Source organism: Trichomycterus rosablanca, chromosome 24 (genome assembly GCF_030014385.1).
Source record: "Trichomycterus rosablanca isolate fTriRos1 chromosome 24, fTriRos1.hap1, whole genome shotgun sequence".
NCBI lineage: Eukaryota > Metazoa > Chordata > Actinopteri > Siluriformes > Trichomycteridae > Trichomycterus > Trichomycterus rosablanca.
In genome coordinates this window covers 15,037,560-15,054,232 of record NC_086011.1, presented here as the reverse complement: position 1 = coordinate 15,054,232, position 16,673 = coordinate 15,037,560, and the positions used below count along the sequence as shown (strand labels likewise).

The 16,673-nt window shown below is 40.0% G+C and overlaps 1 protein-coding gene across 1 annotated transcript in view; it reads left to right on the top strand.

The window, feature by feature from the left end:
* The window catches only part of acap3b (ArfGAP with coiled-coil, ankyrin repeat and PH domains 3b), a 42,817-nt gene extending 26,863 nt beyond the window's left edge, over window positions 1-15,954 (top strand). Inside the window, exons 5-23 of the mRNA XM_062986380.1 lie at window positions 1,798-1,856; window positions 2,381-2,564; window positions 4,169-4,213; window positions 4,433-4,528; window positions 4,925-4,999; window positions 9,252-9,364; window positions 9,458-9,509; window positions 10,283-10,383; window positions 10,632-10,743; window positions 11,302-11,510; window positions 11,656-11,725; window positions 11,992-12,086; window positions 12,520-12,734; window positions 13,549-13,644; window positions 14,120-14,221; window positions 14,562-14,782; window positions 14,904-15,013; window positions 15,434-15,544; window positions 15,780-15,954. Coding sequence (XP_062842450.1) covers window positions 1,798-1,856; window positions 2,381-2,564; window positions 4,169-4,213; window positions 4,433-4,528; window positions 4,925-4,999; window positions 9,252-9,364; window positions 9,458-9,509; window positions 10,283-10,383; window positions 10,632-10,743; window positions 11,302-11,510; window positions 11,656-11,725; window positions 11,992-12,086; window positions 12,520-12,734; window positions 13,549-13,644; window positions 14,120-14,221; window positions 14,562-14,782; window positions 14,904-15,013; window positions 15,434-15,544; window positions 15,780-15,927 — 2,214 coding nt within the window. The 3' untranslated portion in view covers window positions 15,928-15,954. The remainder of the gene's footprint in view (window positions 1-1,797; window positions 1,857-2,380; window positions 2,565-4,168; window positions 4,214-4,432; window positions 4,529-4,924; window positions 5,000-9,251; window positions 9,365-9,457; window positions 9,510-10,282; window positions 10,384-10,631; window positions 10,744-11,301; window positions 11,511-11,655; window positions 11,726-11,991; window positions 12,087-12,519; window positions 12,735-13,548; window positions 13,645-14,119; window positions 14,222-14,561; window positions 14,783-14,903; window positions 15,014-15,433; window positions 15,545-15,779) is intronic.
* Window positions 15,955-16,673: the final 719 nt, after the last annotated feature.

Sequence of the window (16,673 nt, the reverse complement as noted above, 5' to 3'; positions counted from 1 at the left end):
CCTGAGCGGTAAAGCACCCCACACTGTTAGTGTAATGGTATTACTATAAAATACTATGTTTCCAGTTCACCAGACATGAAATCCTTCAAGCTGAAGCTTGTTCTGGGATCGTTTTGGCCTCCTGGATATGTTTTTGCTAAAACTATGGAGAAATTCCAACAGATTGGCCACTACTGGGTTACTAAGCTTAGTGATTATACTAGTTACTCGCTTAAGTGTTAAATGTTGCAAATATGATCAGCATAAAGACTTGAGTGACTTTGATAAAGAGTCAAAATGTCTTGGTCAGATAACTGGGTTGAAGTATTCAAAGTATCCAAAACAGCATGAGGTGCTCACTGGCAGCTTTGGTGAGAACCCCAGATAGTAGTTTGAGCAATGACAAGCCACAAACTGCCGACAGGTTGTTGGCCGGTGAAGACTCATTAATACCAGAGGATATGAAGGCTATGGTGTCTGATTTGGACTTAATACCAGAGATCAAGAAAGCCATGGCGTCTGGTTTGGACCAACAGAAGAGTTGGTTCAGATCATTTATTCCTGATAATGACCTAAATGTAATGAACCCTCCTGTGGTTGGCTCTGTGTAGTTACAAGCCAGTCATAATGCCTGTTCTAACTCCTGTCCACCATTGAAAGCACCTACAATGAACACACAATTATCAGAACTGGACATTGGAGCAATAGATGAAGGTGGACAGCCATGAGATGGCACCAGGATGCACTGTAGGGCGATCCACCTTGCAACATACAGAAGTTGAACCTGGACCTGCTGGTACTGTCTTGGCACCAGATACCCAAAACTCCATCAAATGTTATGTGGAGTCCAAGTCTCATTGGGTCAGAGCTGTTTTGACAGCATAGTAGGCGGTTCTAATGTTTTGGCTTATCAGTGTATTTAAAAAATTACTTTGTCGCACCAGTGTATATTGCCTAGGTTATTCTGAATAAATTGTGTTATGATGTTACTCTGGTAATAAGTATTTTATTCATCTCAGACAGAATAAATGTGTATAGATTTGAGGAATTGATATAAACTGTTGGTTCTGTAATGAGTCACTACTGTGGAATCATTTAGAAGTGAATCATTTGTGACTCACTGACTCCTAAAAGTACCACAGTGGTTTCCTGTGCTTCCCAACATAATCTGATTCCTATAAAGCATCCTGTCTGTCTTTTTTGGCCAAGTAGGGGTGCAGGATAGTACATGGCTCATGTCAGCATCTTCACACCAGTCAGCTGTGGATTCTTTTAGAGAGCCTCAACATGTAAGAAGGACATACTATACTCCATGTGTTCCTCCACCTCATCCAGACTGTTAATGCTGTTGTTTTTGACACCACCATGACCACCTTGAACTCGGGTCACTTTGATGATGGGCTAGGTAGAGGTATTCTAATTCAGGCCATTAAGGTCTGGTCACGTGTAAAGATGTGGTGCCCAAGCAGTCATGTTTGTGATTTAATTTATTACCAATGATGGGAAAATCCAGGTCGAGAAAGGATGACGAGTTTATTAAGATAATGGAGTGTCATACTTATAGGAACAGCTTCTGGAAGCTTGATTTGATTTGCAATGGCTTCTTTTACCCCTCTAGTGCCCTCTAGTGGTCAGATAGTGAACATATATAGATCTGATAGCCAAGGGTTTCTCAGTCCTGAAGATCATCTGACCTGCACAGTTTCAAGCTTTCTTGACTTAACAAGACACATATTCCAGGTCGTCTTTTTAATTTTACTTATTTTAATTACCTATGTTTGGCCATAATGACTTTGCCCTGAATTTGATCTCTTGTAGATCCTGTTTGACCAGGCCCAGAGATCCATCAAACAACAACTGCACAATTTTGTCAAAGAGTAAGTTTTATAAATAATAATAATCCCCTTATATACACTGTACTATACATTTCTATTTTTTGTTTGTTTATCAATATACAGTACATCGCCTCGCCAAAAGTATTTGGACACCTGACCATGCGCTTGTTGCACATCCCATTTCCAAAACAAATGCTGTTAAGCTAGAGTGACCTCAGTGTGATCTTTTCAGCCATAAAAACAGCTGAGGAGGCTTCTCACAAGTCTTGAAGTATGTCTGTGGGAATTTGTGCCCTTTCAATTAAAGGGCATTTGTATGGCTGGGCACTGATGTTGGCCAAGAAAACCTCAATTAATGTTCCAGTTCATTCCAAAGCTGGAGTTTACAAACCAAGCTTCATGTCTTTATAGAACTTGCTTTGTGCACAGGGGCACAGTAATGCTGGAACAGGAAAGGGTCCCTAAACTATTGCTGCAAAGTTGGTAGCATATTATTATTATTACTGTGACTGAAACACGTGAATTTCTTTGACGTTATTCAGTACTTTTGATTTTTTTCCATGCAGGGATGTACGCAAGTTTAAGGAAACGAAGAAGCAGTTTGATAAGGTTCGAGAGGACATGGAGATAGCTCAGGTGAAGAATGCTCAGGCTTCTCGACACAAGCCACACGAGGTGGAAGAAGCCAGCAGTGCGTTAATAGTGAGTCGGAAGTGCTTCAGACACCTCGCTCTCGACTATGTGTTACAGGTGAGCAGTCTGGTTACATTTGCAGTTTATGCATTTAGCAGATGCCTTTATCCAAAGTGACTCACAGTACTGTGACAGTATATAGTCTGAGCAATTGAGGGTTAAGGGCTCTCTTGCTGAGGCAGTGGTGGGGCTTGAACCAGCAACCTTCTGATTACTAGTCCAGTACCTTAACCACTAGGCTACAACTGCCCTAGATTGTGATGGATCATCCTTTCAATGTTGTATTAGCTTTAAATATCAGTAAAGGTCTGCATCTGAGTCACAAGGTTTGCACAGAGAATAAAATTCAGTACATACTAGTGGTGTGCGATACTGCAAAATTTGGTATTGATTCAATGCCAAGTAAATACATGGCCAGTATTGCCGATACCGATACTTTTTAATAATTAAGGTAGCTGCATCATCAAATTGCTGAATGAATTTTCATTACCTTTAAGGGTATTATTGTAATACATACATTTTTGTAATTAGCTGCTCTCAGTAGGGTTGTAAATAAATTCAGTTGTTTAAATTTCTTGTTTCTGGTGCTTTACTTTCTCACAACGTTACTATCATGGCGTATCACCACAAGCCGGCTAAGTCATACCACATAGTTGTGTTTGCTGGGTAAATAAATAAATTTGTACATTTTGAATAGTGACCGAATAAATCGATTCTATTCTATTTACATTTATAAGCACAGAGTAAAAAAAGAGCTCTCATTCACCAAAACACAACCACAAGGAATAAGAGAATAAGAGCCTCACTACGCATGCTCCGTTTCATTTGCGTAAGGTGCGCAAAGTGCGTAAGGTGCGTCCGTACTTTACGTACGTATAGTTTACTTTATTATTATTGGGTAAAAGCCAGGAAACGCTTCAGAAGATCGAAGATAAATAGACAAATTTATCCAGCATAATGTGTGCAGTTAGGAATGAAGAGTGTGCAGTACCTATCAGCGCAGTAGTGTTTGTTATTGTTCCGTTTGTACGGAAGATGATGCTGTAAAATCAGACAGGGCATAAAATAGAAGCAATTTAACAATAGAATGTTGTATAATACAAATTTTAATCCTAATAATATCATTCAGAGATCAGAAAAGTGATTTACAGTGTAAAAATGATGAAGTTATACTTATAAAATAAAATATTTTACATTTCCCTGATGATAAATAGTGCCTGAGCTCTGCTCTGTTACATTAAAGACTGCCAGTGGTGTATTGTAATTTATTTTTGCTGGGTAGATTTGTAGAACCACTAGAAAATTCTTAACAACCTATTGTACAAAATGTATCGGACAAAAATAATTTAAAATTAGCCCAATTTTAACCCAATTTAGTTTCAAACCACCTGACTACAAGTGTTCTTTTGACTGAATAGACATACATTCTCACAGACACACTCCCAAATCTTGTGGAAAGCCTTAAAAAGAGGGTGGACGTGCCGCCATATAAATAGTAATGTCCATATTAACCATAGTAATGCCAGTATATCATACTAAGCTGATAAAAAAATAAAACAATGGTTAAATAGTTCTCCAGATATGTATGTAAATATGTATGTGTGGGGGGTGTTAACTTTGTACCTTGTGTGTCATTTTGTATATTTTTATGTTCTCTGCAGATCAATGTTTTGCAAGCCAAAAAGAAGTTTGAGATTCTGGATTCAGTGAGTTATTTCTAATCTTCATTTAAATTGCAAAGCTTAAAGTGTATTAAATCGTCACTGTGATGCTAACTGCTAACTTTATCAGGAACATCTGTGTGATTTTACAATTAGCTAGGCATATGCCAGCAGCAGCACAATGCAATAATACAAAGTGCCTGAATATGGCAACTAAGGATGAAAAAATTGCAGCTGTATTTTACAGATCTTTATCTTCTGCAGATGCTGTCCTTCATGCATGCTCAGTACACAATGTTCCAGCAGGGCTACAACCTTATGGATGAGATCAACCCCTACATGAAGAAACTCGCAGCTGAGGTGAGCAGCACTATGTTCATGAATATGAATAATTAATAATGATTAATCCGTTGCTTGGTGGATGGTCACATGCATACTACTGAATCGGAGCTCAGCATGGAACCGAACAGTCATTTATTTGAGTGTTTCATTTGTAATTGCTGGGTATAATTCCACTCAGACATAGCCAATAATATCAGTACGAAGATGCCAACCGGCCAATAGCACCACTGAAGATTTGAACCCTGTAGCTAAAGATCAAACCCATGTCCTTAGTACCCATGTTGCTGTGCTTTGTCACCTCAGGCTCATACATTTGGACCTAAACTAGGGTCAATTTGTGTCAGGTGTTTACCAAAACCATACAAAAAGCCTCCTAAATGTAATATTCTGCTGTGCTCTATGTGTTTGGTGCAGCTGGATCAGCTGGTGATTGACTCAGCCATGGAGAAGAGAGTGATGGAGCACCAGCATGCTGTCATCCAGCAGAGGGTGAGTGCCAACCTTAATTTACCTCAGAAGATTACTTAGTTCTGTGTAGTAGATATGTCTGGGAGTAACAACAGCTCAGCCAATTAAGCTTAAGCTTAAATCTAAATATTGGGTTTTAGGTATTAAATGTGTCTCTTTTTGTTTTCTTTCCATGGTTTTCTACCTCCATACAGACTTTGATGCAGGTGAGTGAACATTCCCGGCTTTTTTTCTTGCTGTAACACTATTGCTTATGAAATGCTGAATACTGAAAACCCACCAATGAGTGACCTCACTGGATAGAGATGGAAAACCCATTTTTTCTGAATCACTGCAGTAACACACCCTGAACAGGACGCCAAATCTATCACAGGGCTCGGGCCACCCCAGACATAGCTAATTATTTCTGTATGTTGATGCCTTCCGGCTGATAGCGACACTGGGGATTTGAACCCGGGATCACAGCAGTAGTGGACTAGTGTATTGTGTACAACATGCAGACACGGGTCAAAAGCTACAGCTAACGTTCACATCAAACATAATGGGAATGAATGATCTGAGTGGCACTGACCTTGGTGAAGTTGCCAGATGTGATGGTTAATGTATGTCAGAAACGTGTGAGCCATTGTCAGCACGAAAGCATCCCAGAGAGCAAAAGACTTCAAACCTTAGTTAGATAGATCTTGTGCTGTGCCACTGGTCTCAAAACCTAGCACCAGGCGGTCTTGAGATTGTTGGGTATTGAGTCTGAGGTCAGTTCGCTAAAGGAAGCAGATGGCACTAACGCAGAGCTAATCATGAGCATGGTGGTGTGCCAAAAAACATCACCTCTGAATTAGTGCCACCAACTGCCTGGTATATGTGCAGTTCGGTTCAGGCCACAAATGGACACACGCAGCTTGCAGGTCACATCAGCCATCAGCATCTACACTGCAGACAGGTTTTCACCAAGTGACTAAAAGAGTGGATAACAGGCCAGAATAGTGTGTTAGTCACAAGTGTTTGGGGAATGTTCAGGGTCAGGTGGTCTGCTAATTCTTTGTGGTACCTGACACCTTTGTCCTGCTCCCTGTAAACAACCACAGGATAAAAGAGTTGTCCAAGTATTGTGGTAATGCTTTATTAAGTCCTGGACCCTTTGACAATAGAAGTGTGGGGAGATCATAACCTTTACTGCCTCATGACCCTTCACAGCTTGATCCTCACTTTGTGAAGATGTGCCCCACCCCATGCTATAGAAATTGCCTTAGGGTGAGCAGTGCCTCTAGTTTAGCAAGATGCATAAAAAATCAAAGTTCTGATCTTAAGAGGATAAGGGGGTTTGTTGAGGGGTTTGAAATGCAGGCTGGACAGTCTAGCATTTGCACTCTCTAATTAGGCAGTCATGCAACGGTTTTTGATGTTTGCCGTCCACTGTTTATAGTACATTCTCAACTTACATAAACAATGTTTTAAAAATCTGTCATCACAAAATATGAATAAAAGTTTTTGGACTTAACTTTTTCACACAGAGTTTTTTCCAGAATCCCCAAATCTTTTAAAGATATTATGCACTGTAGAGCGTAAAATGCATAAAATCCTTGCAAATCTGTTGTATTTATTATTGTCATGAGCCCTTCATAGTTAAGCCCTTGACCCATTTTTGCTCAGTAAGAACTAGACCTTTCCTGGTTGCCCCCTTTGTACCCCGGCAACTTGTTAAGAGTTCCTAGTATTATATTATATCAGTTAACTTTTTAGTTCTGGTCACTTTCAGATTTACTCGTCATTGCTTTTTGTTCTTAATTGCATTTTGCAAACTGTCCCAACTTCATCTACTTCAGGTTTTACCTAAATTACCGACATTGAACAGCTGAAGCAACCAAATAAAGCAATTTTTACATTGCACCTGTTTATTTTGGCATAAAATGTACCATGAAATTCGCGGCCTTATTTCTCATACTATAAAAAGCAGTCCATGCCTAATTTCACTTCCTGAGTATAGCACAGGAGGGTGGAGCTATATGATTCATTACACTGAATGATCAGATTCCCATGTAGCCCCATGTAGCCGTTCTTTCTTCCTATCTTCCCCGTCCCTCTCTATATCTCTCTTGGTTGTATAAAGGGTGACAGAGTTATGATCTCTCCGGCTGTCCTGCCGCCCCTCTCCTGCTTCAACCCTACATTACATCTGCTACTCCATACACACCCACATGAACACATACATGCACTACAATGCAAACAGGTCCATTCTCTGAGTCCAACTTTATTGTGGCACTCATGGGACTCGTTTTTCTTTCTGCTACAAAGATATTGTGTGGTGCGGAGGGTTCAGCAGATGTACATGTTGATGCTGGCTAAACAAGCTGACAAAAATGACCAGCAATACAAGACTAAGAGAGCAAGCCTCGGCACAAACTGCCGCTTTGTTGAGTGCTTGGCTTGAGCGGTGCAATAAAACGTCATCAGAGTGCAAATATGAGATGAATATGCATTTGTGTGGGAAAAAACCCTCAAATTTACTCCTGTTTCACTTGTACATCTTGCTGACCACTGCAAGATGTACAAAGAAGGCAAAGAAGTAACCCTTAAAGTGTTAGAAGTGATGGTTCAAAAATTCCATAGTGTTAGAAGTGAAAGTTTCAGGCCTCATGTTCACTTCCACATGGGAACGTGCCTGCGGGTGAATCATGGCTCGATGAAAGCTCCTGCACGTGGGAGGCTCACGAGGGGCAATAATGTTTGCTTGATTAAGCAGGAATTGTTTTGTGGACTGCCAGACAGATGGACGCCGGCTATTCCTAAACCAAGGACCTCACCACCTCGTCTTCAGGTCCCATTTAAGTGCTAGCCTGGCCGCGAGCAAGGGGGAGGGAGGCTGGGCACCGGGGCACTCGTAAATTCACACAGCAAGCTGTGGTGCTCCTCGTGGCTGTGAAATAATGTCTACAGATAGGTCAGGGGCGGCTTGCAGAGTATTGCACCGGGATGTACAGCTGTATGCTAATCATGTGGACACTGAGCTGTAGGAACATGCCAGAGGTGGAGCAGGTGGCAGCAGCTTAGAAGTGTTGCTCTCGAGGGTGCTGCCGTCATTCGCTTCTAAGCCACGATGATGTGAGGATCTATTGAAGAACTTTAGTGGAAGTGACGTTACTGACGATCTTTTGGATCTTTAGCTGTAGAGGGACTTTAGGACTTCACTGAGGGTTTGAAACCTTTCTGATTCACAAATGCATTTGGAGAAACTTATTATAACAATGAAGATATTTGGGAATATGTGGAGGCTTAGATATGCGCTGGTAAGTTGTTATATGTATTTATTTGCCTTATCCTTCTGTATCTCTCCAAAACATGACTGGAATGGAATGATTGTAAAACACTTCTGAAAACCTGCTGGGTCGAATATATTACATTTTGTACCAAAGCTTTTTAATTCCTTAATAATGACTGACTAAATTGGTGTCTTTCTGCCCAATTACAGCTAGTTTGCCTGCACAATTAAAAAGCACATGGACAAATAATTTTGAAAGTAATTAATTAATTAAATGGAATTAATAATGAATAATTAGAAACATATTTATGAAGTATTACTGTACAACACTTGCAGGTAATAAATACAATAAAGAAATGTAATATGTAATATAATAGACAATTATAAAAGTGTCCAAGTATAAGAGTGGCAGATCATGCTGCATGAGTCTGTCCTGATAGTCCTGGTAGCAAACAAACATTAAAAATAGACTTTTATTCCACCTTAACCAAACTTTACCCTAGGCACTGTCAGTTTGGGCAGATAGCGTTCATCAGCATTTATTAAATTAAGTTTTATGTGTCAGACTGCTAAAAAGTGAAGGTTAATCTTAACTTAAGAGAAGCTCCAGAGTCCAATCACAGTGCTTTATACTATGCTTGGCATTGCACATTGTGATTATACTTATGATCATGGCTTCTGTCTGGCTGCTCAGTTCTTTTAGTTTAGTTTAGTTATTTTGTACAGTCCATTTAACTGCCAATGTTGCATGTTATTCCTGTGTCTGTGTGGTCTGATCTGTGATGGAATGGCGACCTGTCTGGGGTGTTTCCTACATTTCGCCCAGTGAATCATACCCAACGCGACCCTAAATAGACACTGAATGAAGGAATGAATGAATTACACTATTATATCAATATTGTCTTTTGATAGACAATAAACTGTAACAAGTACCCAAGTGTGTAAAAGTTCCCATTTTGTCAAAGAGGGTTGAATCTGTCTGTGACTGGGAATTAATATGTGTATTTTATTTCAAAGGATTTTTCCTGTGATGATTCCAAGGTGGAATTTAACGTGGATGCACCAAATGGAATTGTGATGGAAGGATATCTGTTTAAAAGATCCACTAATGCTTTTAAGACATGGAACAGGTAAATGCTGGGTCAGGGATCCTAAACCTCTACACTTGTAAATGTAACTCTTAAAAATCTTAACTAAAACTGTTTGTATCTCCTTTATGGCAGACGTTGGTTTTCAATACAGAACAGCCAGCTCGTCTATCAGAAGAGGCTAAAGGTAATAAATAATGTTAATCCTTTTACAGTTGAAGTCAAAGGTTTACATACACTTGTAGAGGGTATGTTTTAATGGATTTTTGTGACTGAAAAATTGAAACATCATACAAAACAAACCCTCAAATTTAAGTCCTTAAGTCTTTGTTGGTTGATTATTAATTTGGTAAAACAGAATGTTCTATAACGTCATTTAACTTCATGACATGGTCACTTAATTCCTCATTATTGACTATAATGGACTATAACTGGGAACTTTTCTATGTAAGTAGGGCAAGTTTGACCACACTATTACAAAGTACATGGAACACTGGTCTATTTCTTGCGCTACAACCTGTACTGGAATTTCTTCCAGCCCACTGTTCCATGCATTTTTTAATATTAGCCCATTTCATTTATTTCATTTATGAAGTGAAGTAATAGATATCACTTCATGTCATGTGGTCTGAGCTTCCAAAATGTCCTAACATTAGGCAAACATATTCTGTCTAATCTATTATTGGGGTTATTGGGCTCATCCCATAAAAAAAAATCAGACTGCTCTTCCCAGGAGAGATCTCTTAATGTGAGCCGTGCCCAAATCAAAAGTACAATTCATAAATTAATAAGTTGAATAAATAAGGTAAACGTTAAGTTTTTGGACGAAATTTCAATGCTCTCCTGCAACACCAAACCCCGACTGTGAAGCATGGTGGAGGTATCATTATGATAATCAGCAGCTAGAGAATATATGTGTTAATATCAACATGCTTAGCTTTGCTTTGTTTTTCATCAAAGGATGGTTTAACAGTCGTCGTGGAAGATCTGAGGCTTTGTTCAGTCAAACCTTGTGAGGACATAGAAAGAAGGTTCTGCTTCGAAGTGGTATCACCTACAAAGTAAGTATGGTATATATTTCTTATGTGTTTTATAGACGTACATTGTTTTCATAGATGTATTTTCTTTAAATAAATGTAAACATAATTGCTGCACCAAAAATACTTTTCTTAAATTTCCAAAATAGTAGTTGTGGTACTGCCACTGGATGTGCTACTATATGACAGCTGCACCACTCAAGTGCCAATTACTATTTTATTTTATTTGTTTGCTGCAGAGGTTGTGTTTACTTTTCCACTTGGTGTTGCAGGAGCTGCATGTTGCAGGCTGAGTCGGAGAAGCTGCGTCAGGCCTGGATTCAGGCTGTGCAGGCCAGCATTGCTTCAGCCTACAGAGAGATCTCAGATAACTACTACATAGAGGTACGCATGTCATGACATATGCCAATCTCTAGAGAATCTGTGGGGCACGAGCACATTGCAAGGGGGCATGGGGTGATGGGTAATATAGGTGGTTTACAACTTTGGCCTAATACCTGGCTAGAGGAACATCTGGAAGGTTGGGTTTCATGAGTGTGACTGAAAAAATACCCAATGTAGCTTTAAGTGACAATTATTCACTAAAAATATATAAATGGCTAAAAATGATTAATTGTAGGTTTACAATATGGCCAAAAAAACATCACTGATTATGAGCTTGTTGGAAATTCCATTTCAAAACCATGTACATTGGGAGTTGCCCAATGGAAAGGCTTTCCATAGAATTTTGGAATGTGTCGAACCATGTCTTTATGGTTCTTCCTTTTGTACACAAGCCTTCCCCAAGCTGTCATTCACAAAATCAGGAGCATATAACTTATTTTATACAGTGGCTAAAAAACCCTCAACAACAAGAAGGGTGTCCACATACTTTTGGCCATATATTGTATTTACTTCTGTTATTTCTCAAATACTTTACTAAAAACATTCTCGACGTTTCAGCGTTTGGACAGAACGGCGTCTCCTTCCACCAGCAGCATCGATTCTGCCAGCGAACCCCGGGAGAGGATCGTGAGGGGAGAGAGCGTTCTGCAGAGGGTGCAAACTCTTCCAGGGAATGAAGTCTGCTGTGACTGCGGCCAGGCCGAGCCACGCTGGGCCAGCATCAACCTGGGCATTCTGCTCTGCATCGAGTGCTCGGGGATACACAGGTATGAGCAAAGAGAATGAACGAATAAGATTGTTTTTAATGCATTTTACTAAATGTCCCAACTTTTTCTCAAAATGGGGTCTGTAGATTAAACTATAAATACAATGCCGTGTTTATTCATCTTTGTATCTTGTTGCTTTGTATAGGAGTTTGGGTGTTCATTGCTCCAAGGTGCGCTCTTTAACACTGGACTCCTGGGAACCAGAATTAATGAAGGTAAGTGCTTTTAAGGTTGTAATCAGAGTTGCATTACTTGTGTCACATTAATACAGATGTATACTGAACAACTACAACAGGGCAGTTGTAGCCTAGTGGTTAAGGTACGGGACTAGCGCCAGGTTGCCACTGTTGGGCCTTTAAGCAAGGCCCTTAACCCTCAATTGCTTGCGATGTATACAGTCTCAATTGCAAGTCGTTTTGGATAAAGGCGTCTGCTAAATGCTGGAAATGTAAACTGTGACTTCCTTTTTGTCCCTATCTAGTTGATGTGCGAACTTGGCAACACAGTAATCAACCAGATCTACGAAGGTACCTGTGAAGAAAGAGGTCTAAAGAAACCTGGGCCCAACAGCTCAAGGTTAGTTGCTTTATGAATTGAAGTTTAAGTAAAATGATCAGTTAAAAATTTACACCTTTTTTTTTCTCTTAGAAATAAAGGTTTTGTGTCTCAATTCTGTACTGTATTAATGAGGCTAGGTAGCAAACAACTACTTACAAGGCCAGCTGTGATCTTTAACAAGATTAAGTCTTGTAACATCGCAAACTTTAGCAAACCACCTACATTTTTTAAAGCAGCCTGTTTAAATCGCTGCCATTTCTTTGCAGAGGCATAAACTGCCAAGTTAAATTCTAACTAAGTTTGGTGCTGCCTTATTAAGACTAAGTTCTGGCCCTGCAAACTCTATTCTCACCCCAAAACCACTTGGGTACAAAGTTAAACTAGAGTTTTAACAGTGTTTTGGTTTCAGAACCAGTTTAAGTTCTTAAAAACGACTCACTTTGTTTTGTAGGCAGGAGAAAGAGGCCTGGATCAAAGCTAAGTACGTGGAAAAGAAATTTCTGAAAAAAATGTGCGGCTCCGTGGCACTGATCGAAGGCGGCAGGAAATCACATCACTGGCGCATGAAGAAGTGCAGAAGAAACAACAGCTCCATCCAGGTGCCCAAAACTCGACACAAATACCGGCATAACGGAGGCAGCTTGTCCCCGGGCAACTTATCTGCAGGTACTGCATTTATTTATTTCATTGTACTTTTATGTTTATTAGTATTTTTATATAATAATAATAATAATAATAGAATTTTATTTATAAGCGCATTTCAGGATACACAAGGACACTTTACACATCAAAGAAATTAAAAGAGAACAACAGAAAAGGTATAAAACGAGTAATAAAACATAAGAAGGTAAATAGTACTACTGCAAATATATATATATATAAATGAGAATAAAACAAATTAAAAACAAGTATTCAATAAAACTAAGAATTATGGAAAGCAGTTCTAAAGAGATAAGTTTTTAATTGCTTCTTAAAAATTGGCAAGGAGGAACATGAGCGGAGATAAAGGGGGATGGTGTTCCATAACTTTGGGCCAACAACACTAAACGCTCTTTCACCGTACATGCGCAGCTTGACAGGAGGTACAGAGAGCAAGCTGGCATCAGCAGACCGGAGCGAGCGTGAAGGACAGTAGCTGGTCAGCAGAAACAGAGAGATAGTCAGGAGCCAGACCATGCATATATCTTCGTCAGGGTCACCTGGGAAACACTGGGCGCAAGGCAGGAGTACCCTGGATGGGGCTTAACCTTTACATAACAATACTTTGAATAATTTGAACATACATTTATTATGGGTGCTTTAAAAATATTACCAAATTATTAAGGTCATAAATATATACATATATTTAGCATTCAAAGTATGTGACTGAACACAGTACACCCTAAAATATGTGGACACTTGAACATTGTACCAAAACCATGGGAATTTTTATGACTCAGGGTGTAAGTCACTTTTTTCTTATTTGTCTTACTGTTCACAGCCGCTGCAGCAGCCAAGTTTCGCAGAGAATCGCTGTTCTGTCCCGATGAATTGGACTCCCTCTTCTCCTACTTCGACACCGGCTCCGGCCCCCGCAGTAAGTCACGGTGCCATTTAAACACTTGATCCAAATAGCAGCACAGTTCTCAGTCAGACAGATAAAGCCAAGACATGATGAAGACGTGATGATTCTGAATGTTAATTGCACTTTTGACTGAATGGGCAAAGAAATCCTTTTATAAGACTGTTATAACACCATAATAATGCCTTTTGTTTTGGGCTGGGATGTCCAACAAGCTCATAATGTATGCACCTGGTCAGGTGTGCACAAACTTTTGGCCATATAGTAAATGTAAAGTCTCTATTTAATACATTTCTATTCAGTTTATAGCTGGCAGATAAATACAGTGAGAACAGCATGATCTTCCGATGTATAGAAATGATCGATGGCTTTGCAGTTGTCAAAAGAGGCGTGTGCTAGTCTGCAGCCCTTCTCAAGCAAACATTTTCTGTGGTTGGTGTTAAGTTTTAGCCATTGTGTGAGTAACGTGTCCGTGGCTTGGCGCTCTTTGGCCCTGCAGGTCTCAGCAGTGATAGCGGCCTTGGCGGCAGCACAGACGGCAGCGCGGACATACTGGTGTTCGGCTCAGTGGTGGACAGCGTAACCGAGGAGGGTAAGTTAAAGTGGTCTTAAGTTTAATCGGCTACAGTGTAGAGCAGACCAAGTAGCACCTTAATCAAAGGCTATACACACATGTATACACAGAAGTTCCAGTCTGCTCTGCCTGCCTCAATCACTCATGGTGATGTCACATTATTATAATATGGCTAAAATCCTATTGGATTTGAAAACATAGTTGAATTATTGTAAGCAACATTGTATCGCTCATTGTGTGGACCAGATGTCGTAGAAAACCACGGAAAACAGTTAACCTTGACCTTGCCAACATGAACCCCACACTGTAATGTGCAAGAAACAAGAACAAATCAAAAACCAAAGCTGTGTCTCTGCAGAGTGTGAGGACTCGGAGGAGTCGAGCGGGGAGGTGGAGATTGAGCCCGAGACGTCAGACCCTGAGGACCTGCGAGAGCTCCATCCTGGCGTGCTGCTCTACAAGGCCTCGCAGGCACGGAACCTCCCCGTCATGGCCGAAGCGGTAGCACATGGAGCCGATGTCAACTCCATCAACGAGGAAGATGAAGGCAAAAGCCCTTTAATACAGGCTGTTATGGGGGTACGTCTGGTCAGGCTATGAGTTTAGGCTGTCTAGTATTTGTTCAGCTTATGTACACGTGTAAGGTGGATGTGTGTTCGGCAGCCTTGGGCCACCCATCATTCAATCTGTCTGATTTCAGGGTTCCTTGATAGCATGTGAGTTTCTACTACAGAATGGAGCGGATGTAAATCAGAGGGATTCGAGAGGACGAGGCCCGCTCCATCATGCCACATCTCTGGGCCACACGGGGTAAGAACTGATTAAAGAGTTTACAGATTCTAAAAAAGAATCGCCGCCTCTTTGATCTCCTATGTTACTGTATGTTTCTTATTATTAATTATTTCAGATTATAAAACAAAGCAGGATAACTTGAAACACTGGACATGTCCGTCAGATCACCAAGTTATATTCCAACATGTAGGAATCTAGTTGCAATTCCACTGCTGCATACACCGTCCCCACGTTGGCAGAGGAGAGCTGTCAACCTTTCCTCCCTCGGGCACAGCCACTTGAATGCCAGTTGGATGCCTGGCCAGATTCAAACTGGAAGCTCCAAAATTTAGACTGTTTTAAAACCTAAAAACAATTTAAATGTAAATCAGACAGCGTTGGTGATAAATGTTACATAACAATGCCAAGTGTTTTTGTGCTGTGCTGTCCTGTCCACAGGCAGGTGTGTCTGTTCTTGAAGCGAGGGGCATCTCAGATGGAAGTGGATGAGGACGGGCAGGACCCTTTAAGTATCGCCGTGCAGGCAGCCAACGCCGACATTGTGACACTGTAAGAGCTCAAATTTTAAAATTAGCATTTTGGTTATTAAGGTTTATCTGCAAATGCTAAAAAAAACATAAAGCATGTTTTTGTAATTATATTCTTTCCATTTTAATAATATAATTAATTATTATTTAATGAATAATTAATTTTATTATATAATTTAATAAGAAGAACCCCAGTACATTTGCTCTGTCATTATCCAGAATGCCATTCTAACTTTGTCTCCTTGTTCTTGGTTTAGGTTGCGGCTGGCTCGGATGAACGAGGAAATGCGAGAGGCAGACGGCCCCCTCGGACAGCCAGGTCAATACCCCGGGAGCAGTCCCACTGAGCAACAGTACAAGAAGTGCATTCAGGAGTTTATCTGTCTGACTATAGATGAGTGCTAGTGCTCCAGGGCAGGATTAGGGTTTAGCTGATAGTACCAACCTGAGCCGACTGAACTGAATTAGTTTTATCACTCGGTCACTCCAGTTTGACCGAATGAAAAAAAATTCCTTTGAATTCCTATATGATTCTTTTATGAGACAGAAAAAGTTATTTGGAAAATAACTCATCAGATTGATATAAATGCTATTGTTGTAGCTAGTATTGGACATTTAGTGTAGCTATTCTATTACATGACTCTCACACACCGTCGTTTAGGGAGCTACATAAGTAATTACGTGAGGTGTGTGAGCATCAAGTCAACGTTTTGTAGCATGATTTACGTATGATGTACGAATATGACCGCACTTTTCCTACCAACCGTATTTTATTTGTCTATTGACTTGTTAATTGCATTATTTTCTATTGTTCATTGTATCTTTTATTTATAATTTTCTGCCCGGAGGACAAGTGCAATTGAAACTAGAATGTAGGAAGTCTGTCTGTCTCGTTATACGTTTCCTTAATTATTTTGAAGCAGAAGGTATTTTTCTTAGACCCATGATTGGTTGTTTTGCCCCTATTTGAAGAAAACTGACCCTTTTTTTAACCTAATCTTTATCCACTGTCTATCTGTAGCCTAGAATAATTTTAACATATTTCCCTGAACTGAGAAAAGAAACGGACTTATGATAGAACCCGACTAATAATGAAAAGAGTAGCTGTTGAATTCTGTCTGGATCTATATAATTATATATTTTTATTTATT